Source organism: Crinia signifera, chromosome 9 (assembly GCF_055691185.1).
Source record: "Crinia signifera chromosome 9, ASM5569118v1, whole genome shotgun sequence".
Lineage (NCBI taxonomy): Eukaryota > Metazoa > Chordata > Amphibia > Anura > Myobatrachidae > Crinia > Crinia signifera.
The window spans coordinates 144,167,768-144,181,288 of record NC_139225.1 but is presented as its reverse complement, the minus strand read 5'-3'; the positions used below and the strand labels follow the sequence as shown (position 1 = coordinate 144,181,288).

Here is a 13,521-nt window from a genome sequence, read left to right as displayed (position 1 = left end):
AGGTACGGGTAGAAAGCAAAACCCATAGACTAATCTCCCATTTTAAACACAAAAACAATTTTGTCGAGAAGTGATGGATAACTTACATTACAATGACCGAACCTTGGTGGACAGAGTATACAATATAGTGCAGTGGTTCTTGAACTCGGTCCCCAGGACATTTTCCTGATCACCCAGCAGGTGCACAGGTGTGCTTATTACTCATTGACACATTTTAAAAGATCCACAGGTGGAACTAAATATTTCACTTGCGATTCTGTGAGGAGATCTGCAAAACATGCACCGTGTGGGGTCCTGAGGACCGGGTTTATAAACCTGTGATACAGTGTATACTATAGAGCTTATTCTATGGTGACTCCGTATAAAATAATGTACAAAGATTCTGTGCTGGAACTGTCCTGCTGAGATAACTGGGATTTCTTACCATTATCATGACATGTTATCATACAATGACGGACAATGCATTACATGATGAACAAGTGGAACATTTTATTCTATTGTTTTATTGTAACTCCATTGCCCATTGTCATGTTCCCTTGTGTCTACAGTACAATTTATACAAGTATCAGGCGTAATACATCACAATCAGAAATTCTCACTGTGTTCCGGAGAGCACACACAGTACATAGAATACTTACAGGTCACAAGTATATTATATCAGCTCTATATTGAGGACTGATCACTTTGTTGGATATTTGAAATGTGTCCTTTATGTAACAAACCCCCTTCACTCTCCTTCACCCCCCCCCCCCCCCCCCATCACTCCAAATGTAGAGTTGGTCAGATGTTATTGGTGAATCATGACAGCAGTGTAGGTGACCCCGGTCTCACTGTGTCTCTCCCTTGGATGTGGTGCCTGACTCCTGGTACAGATCTCAGAGTAGTGAAGTTCAGATTCGGGTTCCTGTGGTTTCTCTGCGTTCTGCAATGTCAGAATCACAATGGTAGAAGTATTATGTATGGATTTTGAGCACAGATTGTCTAATACACAGACCAAACACTCCAACTAACATAAAGTATCATTGTCAAAGTCTTCTCTTCCATCTGGAACTCAGCACCATAATCTATTTTGCAAATGCCACTAGTGACTACCAGCGGTGGCTCCTACTTACAGTATGTAGAGTAGGGAGCTGCCGCTGGCCATGCTGTCGGGCCTGCCGGAGGAGGAAGACAGCCTCTGCTACTGCTACTATTGGGTGGGTCCTGGCATCTGCATAATGAAGCTGACAGGAGCCAGGACTGGCATATGCATGCAAGCGGTGGCATGACTGCACATGCATAAACCCAGGCTACTTTGGACTGCATCAGCTGCAGCCCATAGAAGCCAGCTCGGGCTGACAATGAGGCAGGGAGTGGCTTCCTATAGGAAGCCAGCTCTCTGCTAATCGCAGCCTGGACTGGACTTCCAATAGAACTACCTTTAGGGTCTGTGTCTGACAGGTAGGACTTCGAATAGTAAGTCACAGTATATCCATAGACTATACTATCCCACTCCCACAGTGGTGGATTTTAAAATTCACCACTAGTGACTACACAACCAAGCAGCCTTCTCTGTCTGATTTATTCTTTTTACTATTCACCTACCTGGTTCTTACTTCCAGATGAACCTATAAATGAGCAGAAAAAGGAGTTTAATTTGATGTATTCATGCAATTTTATTTAATACCATTAATTCAATGTTAAAGAGAAAGGGGGTTATTCAGATCTGATCATGTGGCTGCTAAATTGCAGAGTCCTGCAATCGTGTATACACTGCCCACCCAGAGTGAAATCCCGTCCTGTGCAAGCCTGTGAATTACTCGGCAGTGGCAATCCCGAGAATTTTTTTTTTTTTTAAGCCTTTATTTATTCATTTTTGAGGCAAACGGTTTACCACAGCTTACATGTTGTACAGGTGTCATACATCATTTATACATTTATTCAATACCATATTAGGATATCAGGATTCAGCTTTATCATCTTCCTGCCTCCTAGTAAGTGGTCCGGTCCATTCAATAATTTAACCTCCTCCTCCCTTTCATTCCTATCTATTAATTAATTATGTAATTAATCAATAAATGAATAGGGTCTTCTATTCATACTGTTCTTGTTTCATACCAATTTGTTGCTTGGAAGCATTTTCTCAATTGTATCCTTATTGTTATGGGTTGAGTTTCTATGAAACTTTCCCATGTTTTAAATAGGTCCTTGACTCTTTTTTCTTTTTGAAGCGTTGCCTCCACCCACTCCATCCGAAATATATAAAATAATTTCTCTTTAAACAATTTCATTGCGGGAGCTGACCTGTCTATCCACATGTGGAGTATACTTTTCCTTGCTGCTGCTGATATAGCTAACAACTATTTTTTTGGGGCCTTTCGCAAACTTAATTTCTTTCACTATTAACACAAAAATTGCCCATTCTGGGGTTATTGGGAAGGGATTAGCTAATAAATTGATGGCAAAATGCCATACTTCAAATTTGTTTTGATGTATGTACACTGCCACAGGCAGTGAAACAGGTCTGCCCCCGGCTTATTACATTTTATACATTTATGATCTAAAGCCCCATTTTAAACCTTCTTTTTGGGAGATAAATATGTTTGGTGAAAAATAATGTAAAACATTTCTGTATACATTATAGCAGGTATAACTCTGATTCCTCAAGCAGGAATTTCTACCATTATTTGTGGGAAGTTTTCCTTCCATATTATTATGCCAGTTTTTATCTTGGCACAATCTAACGGTTGGTATAAAAATCTGTAATGGATTGAATTTTTTTTTTATATGGGATCTGTTGTTTTAATAATATATCAAGTGGGTTGGTCAAGTCCCTTTTGGTTAGTTGTTGAAGTACCAGTCTTGTATAGTAGTGCTGAGTTTGAAGGAATGAGATATTTTGTGTGGAGAATACACCATACTTCTACAGCCTGTATATATGTTAGGGGTTTGCCTGCGGTTATTTCCAGTTCTTAAAGGGGGGCCCTGCTTTACCTTCTTGAAACTACAGATTTTGTATACAGTATATGTTAAAAATTGTAATTTGTGTGTTTTAATTGATGATTTTTCGTAATATAAACCATAGCCTTTTTGTTATCATTAATATTGGGTTATTTATTATGTCTAAGTCGATTTTTTATTTTTCTAAATGTAGAAAATGAATAATAATAACCCTTGCTCCAATGTTGTATTGTATCCAATCTCTAAGATGGTTAGAGAGTGGATACAGCCAATCTAACCGCTTGGTTAGACCATGTCGCATTGAGCAAATTAAATCCTCCATTATTTCTCCGTTGTTGCATATTAATTAGGCTAATTCTTGCCTTCTTATCTTTCCAAATAAAGTCATGAAAAAGCTTATAAATTTCCAGCGTGTCTCTCTGTGTCAGTAGAAGAGGTACATTTTGGAGGGGGTATAATAATCTTGGTAGTGATATCATTCGTAGTAGATTCTCTACCCATTTATGATAGATTTAGATGTCTCCATCCCCGTATTTCCTTTCTTAATTGATTCATAGCATTATTAATGTTTTTTTAGTGTAATAGCAGTATATATTTTGGGAGATAAACCCCAAGATACATTATTCCCCCTTTGGCTGACTTTAGTTTTATCTCTTGAACCCATTTAGGTTTAGGGCATTTAGACTCATGGGTCATTGCTATTCATTTCTCAAAATTAACCTCAAATCCGAGAATTTTCCGGGTTTGCCAGTCTGCCATAGCCCGGAAAATACTTGGGAGTGCCACTGAAGAGGTAAATACCTGCTATAAGCCATTATAAGCCCTACACCACTAGCCATTTATAGCATAAACTCACCGTCTGCAGCAATAAAATTGGCAGGAACTGTATAAAACACTGCTCCAACTACTCAAGTTCTACTTCATCATAAGTGTGTGTGCATGTAACAGTGAGTACGGCTATTCAAATAGAGAGTCACCCCAAATGCTGTTCATACTTTGCATTGTCTGCTGGTGTTACCTATATAACTCTGTAATACCAACACCTGCATACATATCATTTCCAACAGTCTCATGAAGGGAGTTCGGTAACATCAGAAGCCATCACACAACAATGAAAGTGTAATTACTAGGGAGGTAACTCCAGAGAGAGACACTTACCTCGCAGGTGATACTTAATAACCACAGCAAGCAGGATCACTATAATTAAGGCTTCTGTCCCTGCAGTGACGCAGAGAAGTAACCGATCCTTATCTCCATTTGTTGCTGAATCTGTGAAAATATGTAAATCTACTGTAGGCAATGGAATCCAGGGTGTACATGTGCCCCTCAGGGGTTAATATAAAATGAATGGGGTTTGAGCATTAAATATATTTCTATAAATAGTGTTAGACATAAGGATTGTTATATATAGTATATAATGTACTGTATATGCTGTAATATATAGTATATAATGTACTGTATATGCTATAATATATAGTATATAATGTACTGTATATGCTGTATTATATAGTATATAATGTACTGTATATGCTGTAATATAGAGTATATAATGTACTGTATATGCTGTAATATATAGTATATAATTATACTATATATATATATATAGTATATAATGTACTGTATATGCTGTTATATATATATTATATAATGTACTGTATATGCTGTAATATATAGTATATAATGTACTGTATATGCTGTAATATATAGTATATAATGTACTTTGTATGCTGTAATATATAGTATATAATGTACTGTATATATAGTTACATAGTAGGTAAGGCTGAAAAAAGACTTGCGTCCATCTAGTTCAACCCGGTATAGATATCCATTGCTGATTTGGTAGGTTCTGGTATTTTACAGACAATTTATATTTCTTATTTGTACCCATGGATGTTTTTCTCCAGTATATATATATACTGTACCTCCCGCAATTCTAGCCCTCCCCCCGCCCCCTCCTGCGATTCACGGAACCCCCGGTAGCGCCCCCCTTCCGCGATTTGCGGACCCCCTCGGCACCTCCCGTGCCCCCTCCCGCGATTCGCGGACCCCCCCGCAATTCAAACCCACCTCCAGTTATTAAAACCCCCCTCCCGCAATTTGCGGGACCCCCGCGACCCCTCCTCCCGCGATTCACGGGACCCCGCGATTCGCGAGACCCCACGACTCGTGGGACTCCCGTGACCCCCTCCCGTGATTCGCGGGACCCCCGCGACCCCCCGTGATTCGCAGGACCCCCGTGCCCCCCCTCCCGTGATTCGTGGGACCCCCGCGCCCTCTGTCACTGCCCTGCCTCCTGTTCTCCTGTGTCGTGACCTCCGCCAGTGGGGAGCCGCTGACTCAAGAACACCCTACTATGCTATTGCACACACACACACCTCAACAACACGCATACACCCCCCCCACACACCCACAAATGTCACTGTACCCTCCACACTATCAATGTACATCTTACTCTGTAACCGCTTTTTAATTAAACAAAATAATACACACCCCCTTCCACATCATATGCTCTCTATTTAACACATTTCACCAATAACTCAAGTTGCAATACAGGCCTTACATACAATTCTAACCATATTTCTCATATACAGACGTTCACAAATTAAGGGGTCGCAGTCCCTTACGACGGTGTGAAGAGCGCCCGTAAGGCGCGATGAATCACCTAGTAAATATATCGTTTCTGTATCATTCCTGGAAATATAATACCAGTAACTGTTAGTAACACCATACCTGCAGGACATGATCTCGGTGTCACCATCAGTCGGGTTCCATTTCCGGTTCCCTTCTCCCCATTAAAAGTCTCCACATGGCAACAGAAGGTTCCTGAGTCATTCTCTGTCAGGTTGGCAATGGTGATAATAGTCTGCACCTCATAGGAGGACGTTCCCCAGTCATTCCTGGTGTAGGCATATACTCTGTGTTTGTAGTACGGCTGCTCAGAGAGAGACGCAGTATTATTGCAGCCTGAAGTCCACGTCCCACTGTAAGACAGAACACTACTCACAAAGGAGCAGGTGATGGTCACAGACTGCCCAGCTGCCGCTCTGAGGACCTCAGGTTGTGTCACCACCAGGTTTGTCTCGCTGTCTTTAAAAAAATAATAATAATAATTAAATCGAGATCTCAGAAATCATCTCTCAGTCCTAAAATGTTAGGAACAAGTTGACAGTTTATTTAAATGACTCTCTGGCTCCATAATTTATCTGATGCGTGTGTGTGTGTGTGTGTGTGTGTGTGTGTGCGTGTGTGTGTGTGAGACAGTCTATCACTGTGGCCATCTCCTTACCAGTTCCTGGAGCTGAAAACTATTCAATTTGGCACATTCGTATTCGTATTTACGAATATGAATGCATACGTCATCCACAGAATACGAATAAGAATCACCATTGAAAAGAATGATGATTCTTGATTTACTAAGCGGCCGTATGTAATATATAGCCACTAATTACCAGCAATTAGCGGCATACCAGTAAAATATGCCTGGAAAATACATTTTTTCAGGCATATTTGGCTGAGTGTAAAAAAAATAGAAAACAAAATAAATAATTTAAAAAAACGGTGTGGGGTCACCCATACGGCTGTAACCAGCCCCAGGTTCACAGAGCCGGTCCTGCTTTAAAAAAAATTAGGGAACAATTTACATAGGGGTGCCCTGTATTTTTTTTAAACCAGCAACACACCCAAGGGCCGGTCCTGGTTCTCAAAATATGGGGCACAAAATGAGTAGGGGTCCCCCGTATTTAAAGAACCAGCACCAGGCCCAACCAATCAGCAGGGTAATGCCACAGCCGGGGGACAATTATTATATAAGGTCTCGTGGCCAAAGCAGTACCCCCTGACCAGTCAGCCTGGGCAGGGGACCTGGGGAAGTGGGGACCCCCCCAATGAAGGGGTCCCCCCCTCCAGAATTTACCTGCCCAGGCTGAAGCTTGGGGCTGTCCCGGTACCCCTGGGTTGTGGGTACTGGGATGATTGTAGTGTAAAAGAAAGAATAAACTATTGTATATTGCTGTGGAACTATGAGTCCCAGCAAGCCTTCCCCGCATGCAGGGACTTGGAGAACCACAAGTCCCAGAATGCAGGGAATTAATGGGCCTGCTGAAACTTGTAGTTCCACAGCAATACAAATAGTAAAATAAACACACTGACACCAGAACAATAAGGACTATGGACTATCGAAAAATCAGAAGTTGCTAGGCGGCCAATAGCGGCATTCGGGAGGAGGAGCCACCGGATGTAAACAAACATCTTGCATCTCCTCCTGTCAGTCTGGTCGCGTATTCGGTTTGTTATTTTGCCAAGTCCCCGGGATGCCTACATGGACTGAAGAGGACTTGATCTACGTCGGAGGACCCCCGTAAGTATAATTTCCTTCCACAGGTACCTTATATTGGATTTCTTCAGGACAGGCTGATGGACAGATGGAGGTAGACCTACCTACGGGGTCAAGGTAGGTAAGTATATGTATGAAAGGGCTCTGAGTGTAATAAAATTTTATTGTTCTGATGTCTGTGTTTATTTTACTATTTGCATTGCTGGGAACCACAAGTTTCAGTGGACCCTTTAATGCGCTGCATGCTGGGACTTGTGGTTCTCCAAGTCCTTGCATGCAGGGAAGGCTTGCTTGGACACATTGTTCCACAACCATATATAATAGTTTATTCTTTCTTTTACACTACAAGCAGACTGGTACCCACAGCCCAGGGGAACCGGGGACAGCCCCAGGCTTCAGTCTGGACAGGTAAGGGGCTTTGTTGCGCTGGCCACGCTGTCTGAGTCCGGGCAAATGACTGTCAGGATCCCAACTCTCGGAACCGCATACCACACCCAGGAAGATATATATGAGAATGGGAATATATCTATATCTGTGTATCTGGCAATATAATACCAGCTAGTAACACAATACCTGCAGGACGTGATTTTGGTGTCACCATCAGTCGGGTTCCAGTTCCGGTTCCCACCTCCAGAAGAGTTGTCATCACATGGCAACAGAAGGTTCCTGAGTCATTCTCTGTCAGGTTGGCAATGGTGATAGTAGACTGCACCTCATTGGAGAATGTTCCCAAGTTATTCCTGGTGTGGGCAGTCAGTACAGTTACTCTGTGTTTGTAGTGCGGCTGTGCAGCGAGAGACGCAGTATTATTGCAGCATAAAGTCCATATGACAAGGTAATCCAGAGCTCTACTCACAAAGGAGCAGGTGATGGTCACCGACCACCCAGCTTCAGCTTCGAGGACCTCGGGTTGCGTCACCACCAGGAGTGTGTTGCCATCTATTTTCAAAGATAAAGGGACAGATGTACTAAGCTTGAAAAGAAATAAAATAGAGAGTGATAAGCCACCAAACAAGCAACTGCCATGTTACAGGCTGTGTTTGAAAAATGACAGTTTATGAGCTGATTGGTTGGTGGTTTATCACTCTCCATTTTATCACTTTTAAAGGCTTAGTACATCTCCACCAAAGTAAAGTGAGAAATTATACATCATCTCTCAGTGCTAACAACCACACCACACCACCACCACCACCACCCCAGTCCTGGTGGTGCTGGGAGATATGTTGATCTACAAATGACGGGTATTTCATTGCTTCTAACGGGTCCCAGTTCCCATCAATCCAGGTTACCCATTTATACTGCACCGTGAGCTGGGACAATCCATGTTCAACTCCGCTCTCTGCCGGGTAGCTCAACCTGGGTAATATAAACTGAGTGCGTTTCACAATGGAGGTCATTCTAATTCATACTCACCATTGCAAATTTGATGTAGATGGACTGCGCATGCGCATATTCTCTTATGTGCGTGTGCAGGCCATCTGTTTGAATGGACGTGGTGACTTGCATAGTCGCCGGCCCAGTGCTGACAGGGGGCGTGGTGCAGCGTACATGGGTACCACCCATGGGAACGCCCAGTGTTTCATGGGCATCCCATGAAAATGGGCGTCCCATGGTAATTCAGCCGTGGTGAGGGCGCCGGGGGTGGGCAGCTGATGTCACCGGGTGTCAGCTGCCCGCCCCCCTTCTTCCCATACAAGGGCAGCGCAAATCAGAGTCTCTGAATTGATAAAGCTGCCCTGAGCGCAGCGAAACGCGATTTTTTTTTGAGGACTCCAAAAACACAGCCGCCTGACCGGTAACCCGTGGGACATACCCACTGAATGGTAACCCCAAGCCTGGATGATAATAAACAATGGGTCCGGTACAGAAGGTGCAGATGGCGCCCACATTCTCAGCCGCACCATCTGACCATCGGCTGTATGTGCCGCACTTATAAGCCACAGCCTGCTGCTGAACTAACCCATCTCCAGCCCAGCCAGCTGGACGGACTGTAGTCTGAAGTTTGGATACGCCGCATGAACGGTCAGCGGCATCAGGAGTGGACATACAACCAGCCACCCCTGTCAGCAGGTTTTTCCATTTGACGGTACCTGCAACTATTGGCCAGACTGCTGGCTAGCCCCGCCAGCAGATACCTGTCACCAACGGTTCAACCACTGGCCAGCAAGGATCAATCTACCTGCAGGTATTGGAATACATACTGCGTGATCCTGCCCTTATTCTACTCTGGAGACGGATGTGTGAGTAATACTAACTGCTTACATAAAGGCATCACCATCTCTATATTAGTGGGAGGACGAGCATAACCATCTTTCCAATTTATTCCAAATTGGAACCTGCATTTAAAGCGTTTGATTAACAGGGTCGTTTGAGCGATCAAGTCTATATGAGCCAAGACTTCTTCTGTGCTTGCATATTTAAAACAGTTTTTACTTTCTACATTTTTTTTTACATTTATTAATGTTTTTGTGTTTATTGTATATGTTTTATTGCATGCATGCAATAATGTGCCCCCAGCGTACGATGTGGCCCCATCGTACGCTAATGCCTACATGTTTGGGGCTGAGCAGGAAATCTTTTTCAAAAATCCTCATGTATCTGGGAGGATACATTTTTATTCCAGATACATTGATGATATATTCCTGATTTGGACAGGGACCAAACAGGAATTTGAGGATTTCATCTTATCACATAATGGTACATCTTCCCCTTTGAAATTTACTTTTACTTTGGATGCTAATCTGGTTAACTTCTTGGATGTGGCGGTTGGCTTGAAGGATGGGTATGTTTCCACTTCCTTGTTTTGTAAAAAGACTGACCGTAATACCATATTGCATTCAGACATCTTTCACCCCAAACCATTAAAGTTTGGGTTGCCGTTTTCCCAGTTTTTACGTGCATGCAGGATCTGTTGCAGTCAGGCAGAAGCCTCCAATCAAATCAATATCATGGTGAATAAGTTTTTGGTTAGGGGGTATGACCTGGACTTACTGCAGAAAGCTAAAATCAAAGCACTGGCGATTCCCAGATCCACGTTGCTGACCCCTAAGGTTAAACAAGATCAACCTGCCAATAAAAAGATGCCTTGGGTAAATCACTATAATACCTGCAGCGGAGTTATCCGCCAAGTAGCCAGGAAGCACTGGCCCCGCTTGAGCACCGATAAAGATCTGGGATTGTCCAATACAGCCATTATGCCATGTTATACACGTGGCAAAAATGTACGTGATTGGGTGGTTAGGACTGACATTACGCCTTCACCAAGTAGGCCCCCTACTTCGGGCTTCTTGGGAAGACGTAATGGATGCTACAGATGCCTTATCTGCACCACTTGTAGAAACATGACCCCAGGAGAAAGCTTTAGACATCTTTTCAGTGGGAAGAGGTATTGCATTCGATACAGGTTGACATGTACCACCAGATAAATAGTATATTTAATCTCCTGTCCATGTGGACTACACTATGTAGGAAAGTCTGATCGCACTTTACGTGACAGGATGGCAGGACATCGTGCTGCTATTCGGGCAGCTTTGCTATCTGGATCCAGTGACCAGCCTGTTGCAAGGCATTTTGCACAGGCTGGTCACAGCATGGTCAATCTTCAATATATCATTATTGATCACATTCCACAAAAATTATGTGGGGGTGATAGGTCATTGGCCCTCCTTCGTTGTGAGTCAAGGTGGATCCATAGGCTGAGGACTATGTCTCCTTATGGCCTTAATGACCATGTTGGTCTACATGCCTTTTTATAAGGACTTCATATAACATTTATTCTTTATTTTTATTTAGTTGGTTTATCTATGTTCATGTAATGTTGGTCCTTTTCATGTTTCATTATCTTTGTATTGATACATGTCTAGCTATGGTAGTCTATTGCCTGTTTGATGTTGGCGATTATATGCTCTGGACGATGGGCAATGTATTTACATATATTATATGTCATTAATGTCTTCTATTATTGTAAACTTATATTCCCCTGCCTGAGCTTCAGTCACTTCAGCCATTTTTAATGTTTTATCTAGCCTTCACTTGCTGGCCACTTGGGATTGCAGGTACGCCCGGCACTGTGTTATTCTGTTTGCGTGCAATGATCCCCTTAACCATGGACGCGGAGCGTCTATCTGGTTGCCATGGTGACGGACTCGGAGGTGACGCTCATGTGTAGGACTGACATCCATTGGGTGTCCTACTGCACGTGGGACGACGTCATCTCTGAGGACCGGTTGCCGGGGTGACGGATGGGGCGCCTCGCGTCTTTGGTGCAGGGCTTGATGACGTAGACATGACGCACGCTGCACGGAGAGCATCCCCAGACGCGGGAAACGCAGGTGAACTCTCACTTAGGTTTTGGGGATATAAGGTAAGCTGTTGTCTTGTATTTTTATGCCTGATGATGATTTTAACAATAAAGTCGAAACGTTGCTGTTAAACCCTGCTGTTTGATGTCTACTGAATCCCGGGTGCTGCTGTAGCTGCTTGACCAGGCAACGTGAGTACTGTATATATATATATATATATATATATATATATATATATATCCAATTGTACAAAATTGTTTTTGCATAATATATTTCTCTGTGGGATAAATTAAAATGTAGATAAGTGAAACTACCCTGTAGATATATCAGCAGCTCCGTCCAATGAGATGATTAAGATTATTTTCAAATCAAACTTCATTGTTTGTTTCTCTGTAAATTTCATTTACTTCATTTTTAAATTCTCTGTAAATTTTATTTTTTAGTTAACTCCATTATTTGGCTCTGGCAGAACCAAAGACAAAAACAAAATGCAAATAATATAGGAATGGATGGAAATATATTTTTTGCAAAACAGAACAGATTCCTGATAAATAGATAAATAGTTTAGATTAAAGCCATGTACACATGCATCGATTATTCCCGATTTTCGATTCGATTTTGCTTAAAGAAGCTAAATCAAATCGAATCCTAAATGAAATCGAATGGTTTTTGTGTCACTTTCGATCTACATTCGATTCGATGCGCGCTCCCGTTTTCACAAAATCGAACAGAAAAATCTACTGTACAGCCAAGGAAATATCGAATTTGATCTAGTAAATCGAATGTGTACAATGTACTGTACCATGAATGTATATCGAATTCGATATCGAATTCGATATCTAATGCAAAAGTACAGATCTAATGCCAAATCGAATGGAAAGATCTAATGTCAGATCTAATAGAAAATCGAATATAACATCAAATCAAAAGCAAATCGATGTGTGTGTACAGGATAGAGTAACGCTTTCATCCAACTTATATTGAAGAGGAAGCCAAGATAATGATATATTCTATTATATAATATAGACAGATATTCTCTTGTCTCAGATATTCTCTTGGCCACAGATAAGTTTACAGCTGCAAATCATTGAACATGGTAATATAATGTGTGTGTGTGTGTGTGTGTGTGTATATATATATATATATATATATATATATATATATATATATATATATATATATATATATATATATATATATATATATTTTGTGCCAAGGATCACAAACACATGGTCTCAGATGAGATTTGGTAGTTTATTCTCATCAGCAGGTACAGCATAGCAGGTGACATTCATATACAGTTGGTATCACTGACAGTAGCATATAGGCATTTCAGATTCCTAACAGGATCCAATGGTCCCTAGTCTAACCCACACTAGATATATAAGATATATATACATATACAGATATATATGTGTGTGTGTGTGTGTGTGTGTGTGTGTACTATCCCTGTGGCCGTCTCCTTACCAGTTTCTGCAGCTGAATAAAGAAGTAGGACGGCCGCAGACAATAAGCAGCATTGTAGATACAGGTCCATTCTGTGGAACACAGCACCAAAGACAAGATGAATTAATTACTGGTTGAATGCTGCCTCTTAGACCCCCACCTAAGCTCCACCCCCTATGACCTAGCCAAATGCACATCATGGAAAATGTGGTCCGGAAGGTGTTGACAACTATCAAAGTGCAAACACTGTGGTGACCAGAAAGTATATTATACATGTCCCCGCTCTCAGAACTACCTGGCAGAGTGGAAGAACTTGGAAGGAGTGCAGGATAAGTGGGAAAAATTAAAAAGTGCAATTCTAAAAGCAACAGAACTTTGTGTCAAAAGAGTTAGGAAAAACACAAGAAAAAGAAAGCCATTGTGGTTTGCAAAAGAAGTAGCAAGTATTGTGAAAGCAAAAAAGTTGGCCTTTAAGAAATTTAAGCAGACGCAGAAGAATGA

General features: G+C 41.9%; 1 protein-coding gene across 1 annotated transcript; it reads right to left on the bottom strand.

The window, feature by feature from the left end:
* Positions 1-519: 519 nt before the first annotated feature.
* Positions 520-13,119, bottom strand: LOC146036740 (uncharacterized). The gene is made up of 6 exons (XM_083160631.1): positions 13,042-13,119; positions 7,847-8,212; positions 5,671-6,027; positions 4,099-4,209; positions 1,585-1,607; positions 520-922 (listed from the first exon to the last, which is right to left on the bottom strand). Exons 1-6 carry the CDS (start codon positions 13,109-13,111, stop codon positions 788-790), a joined length of 1,062 nt encoding a protein of 353 aa, XP_083016757.1. The 5' UTR covers positions 13,112-13,119; the 3' UTR covers positions 520-787.
* Between the last annotated feature and the right edge of the window lie 402 nt (positions 13,120-13,521).

Coding starts and splice junctions, on each gene's coding strand:
- LOC146036740 (XM_083160631.1), bottom strand. CDS start 13,111: ATGGACCTGTATCTACAATGCTGCTTATTGTCTGCGGCCGTCCTACTT. Junction 8,213..13,041: donor TTATTCAGCTGCAGAAACTG/GTAAGGAGACGG, acceptor CTTTGAAAATAG/ATGGCAACACACTCCTGGTG. Junction 4,210..5,670: donor ACCGAGATCATGTCCTGCAG/GTATGGTGTTAC, acceptor ATATTTTCACAG/ATTCAGCAACAAATGGAGAT.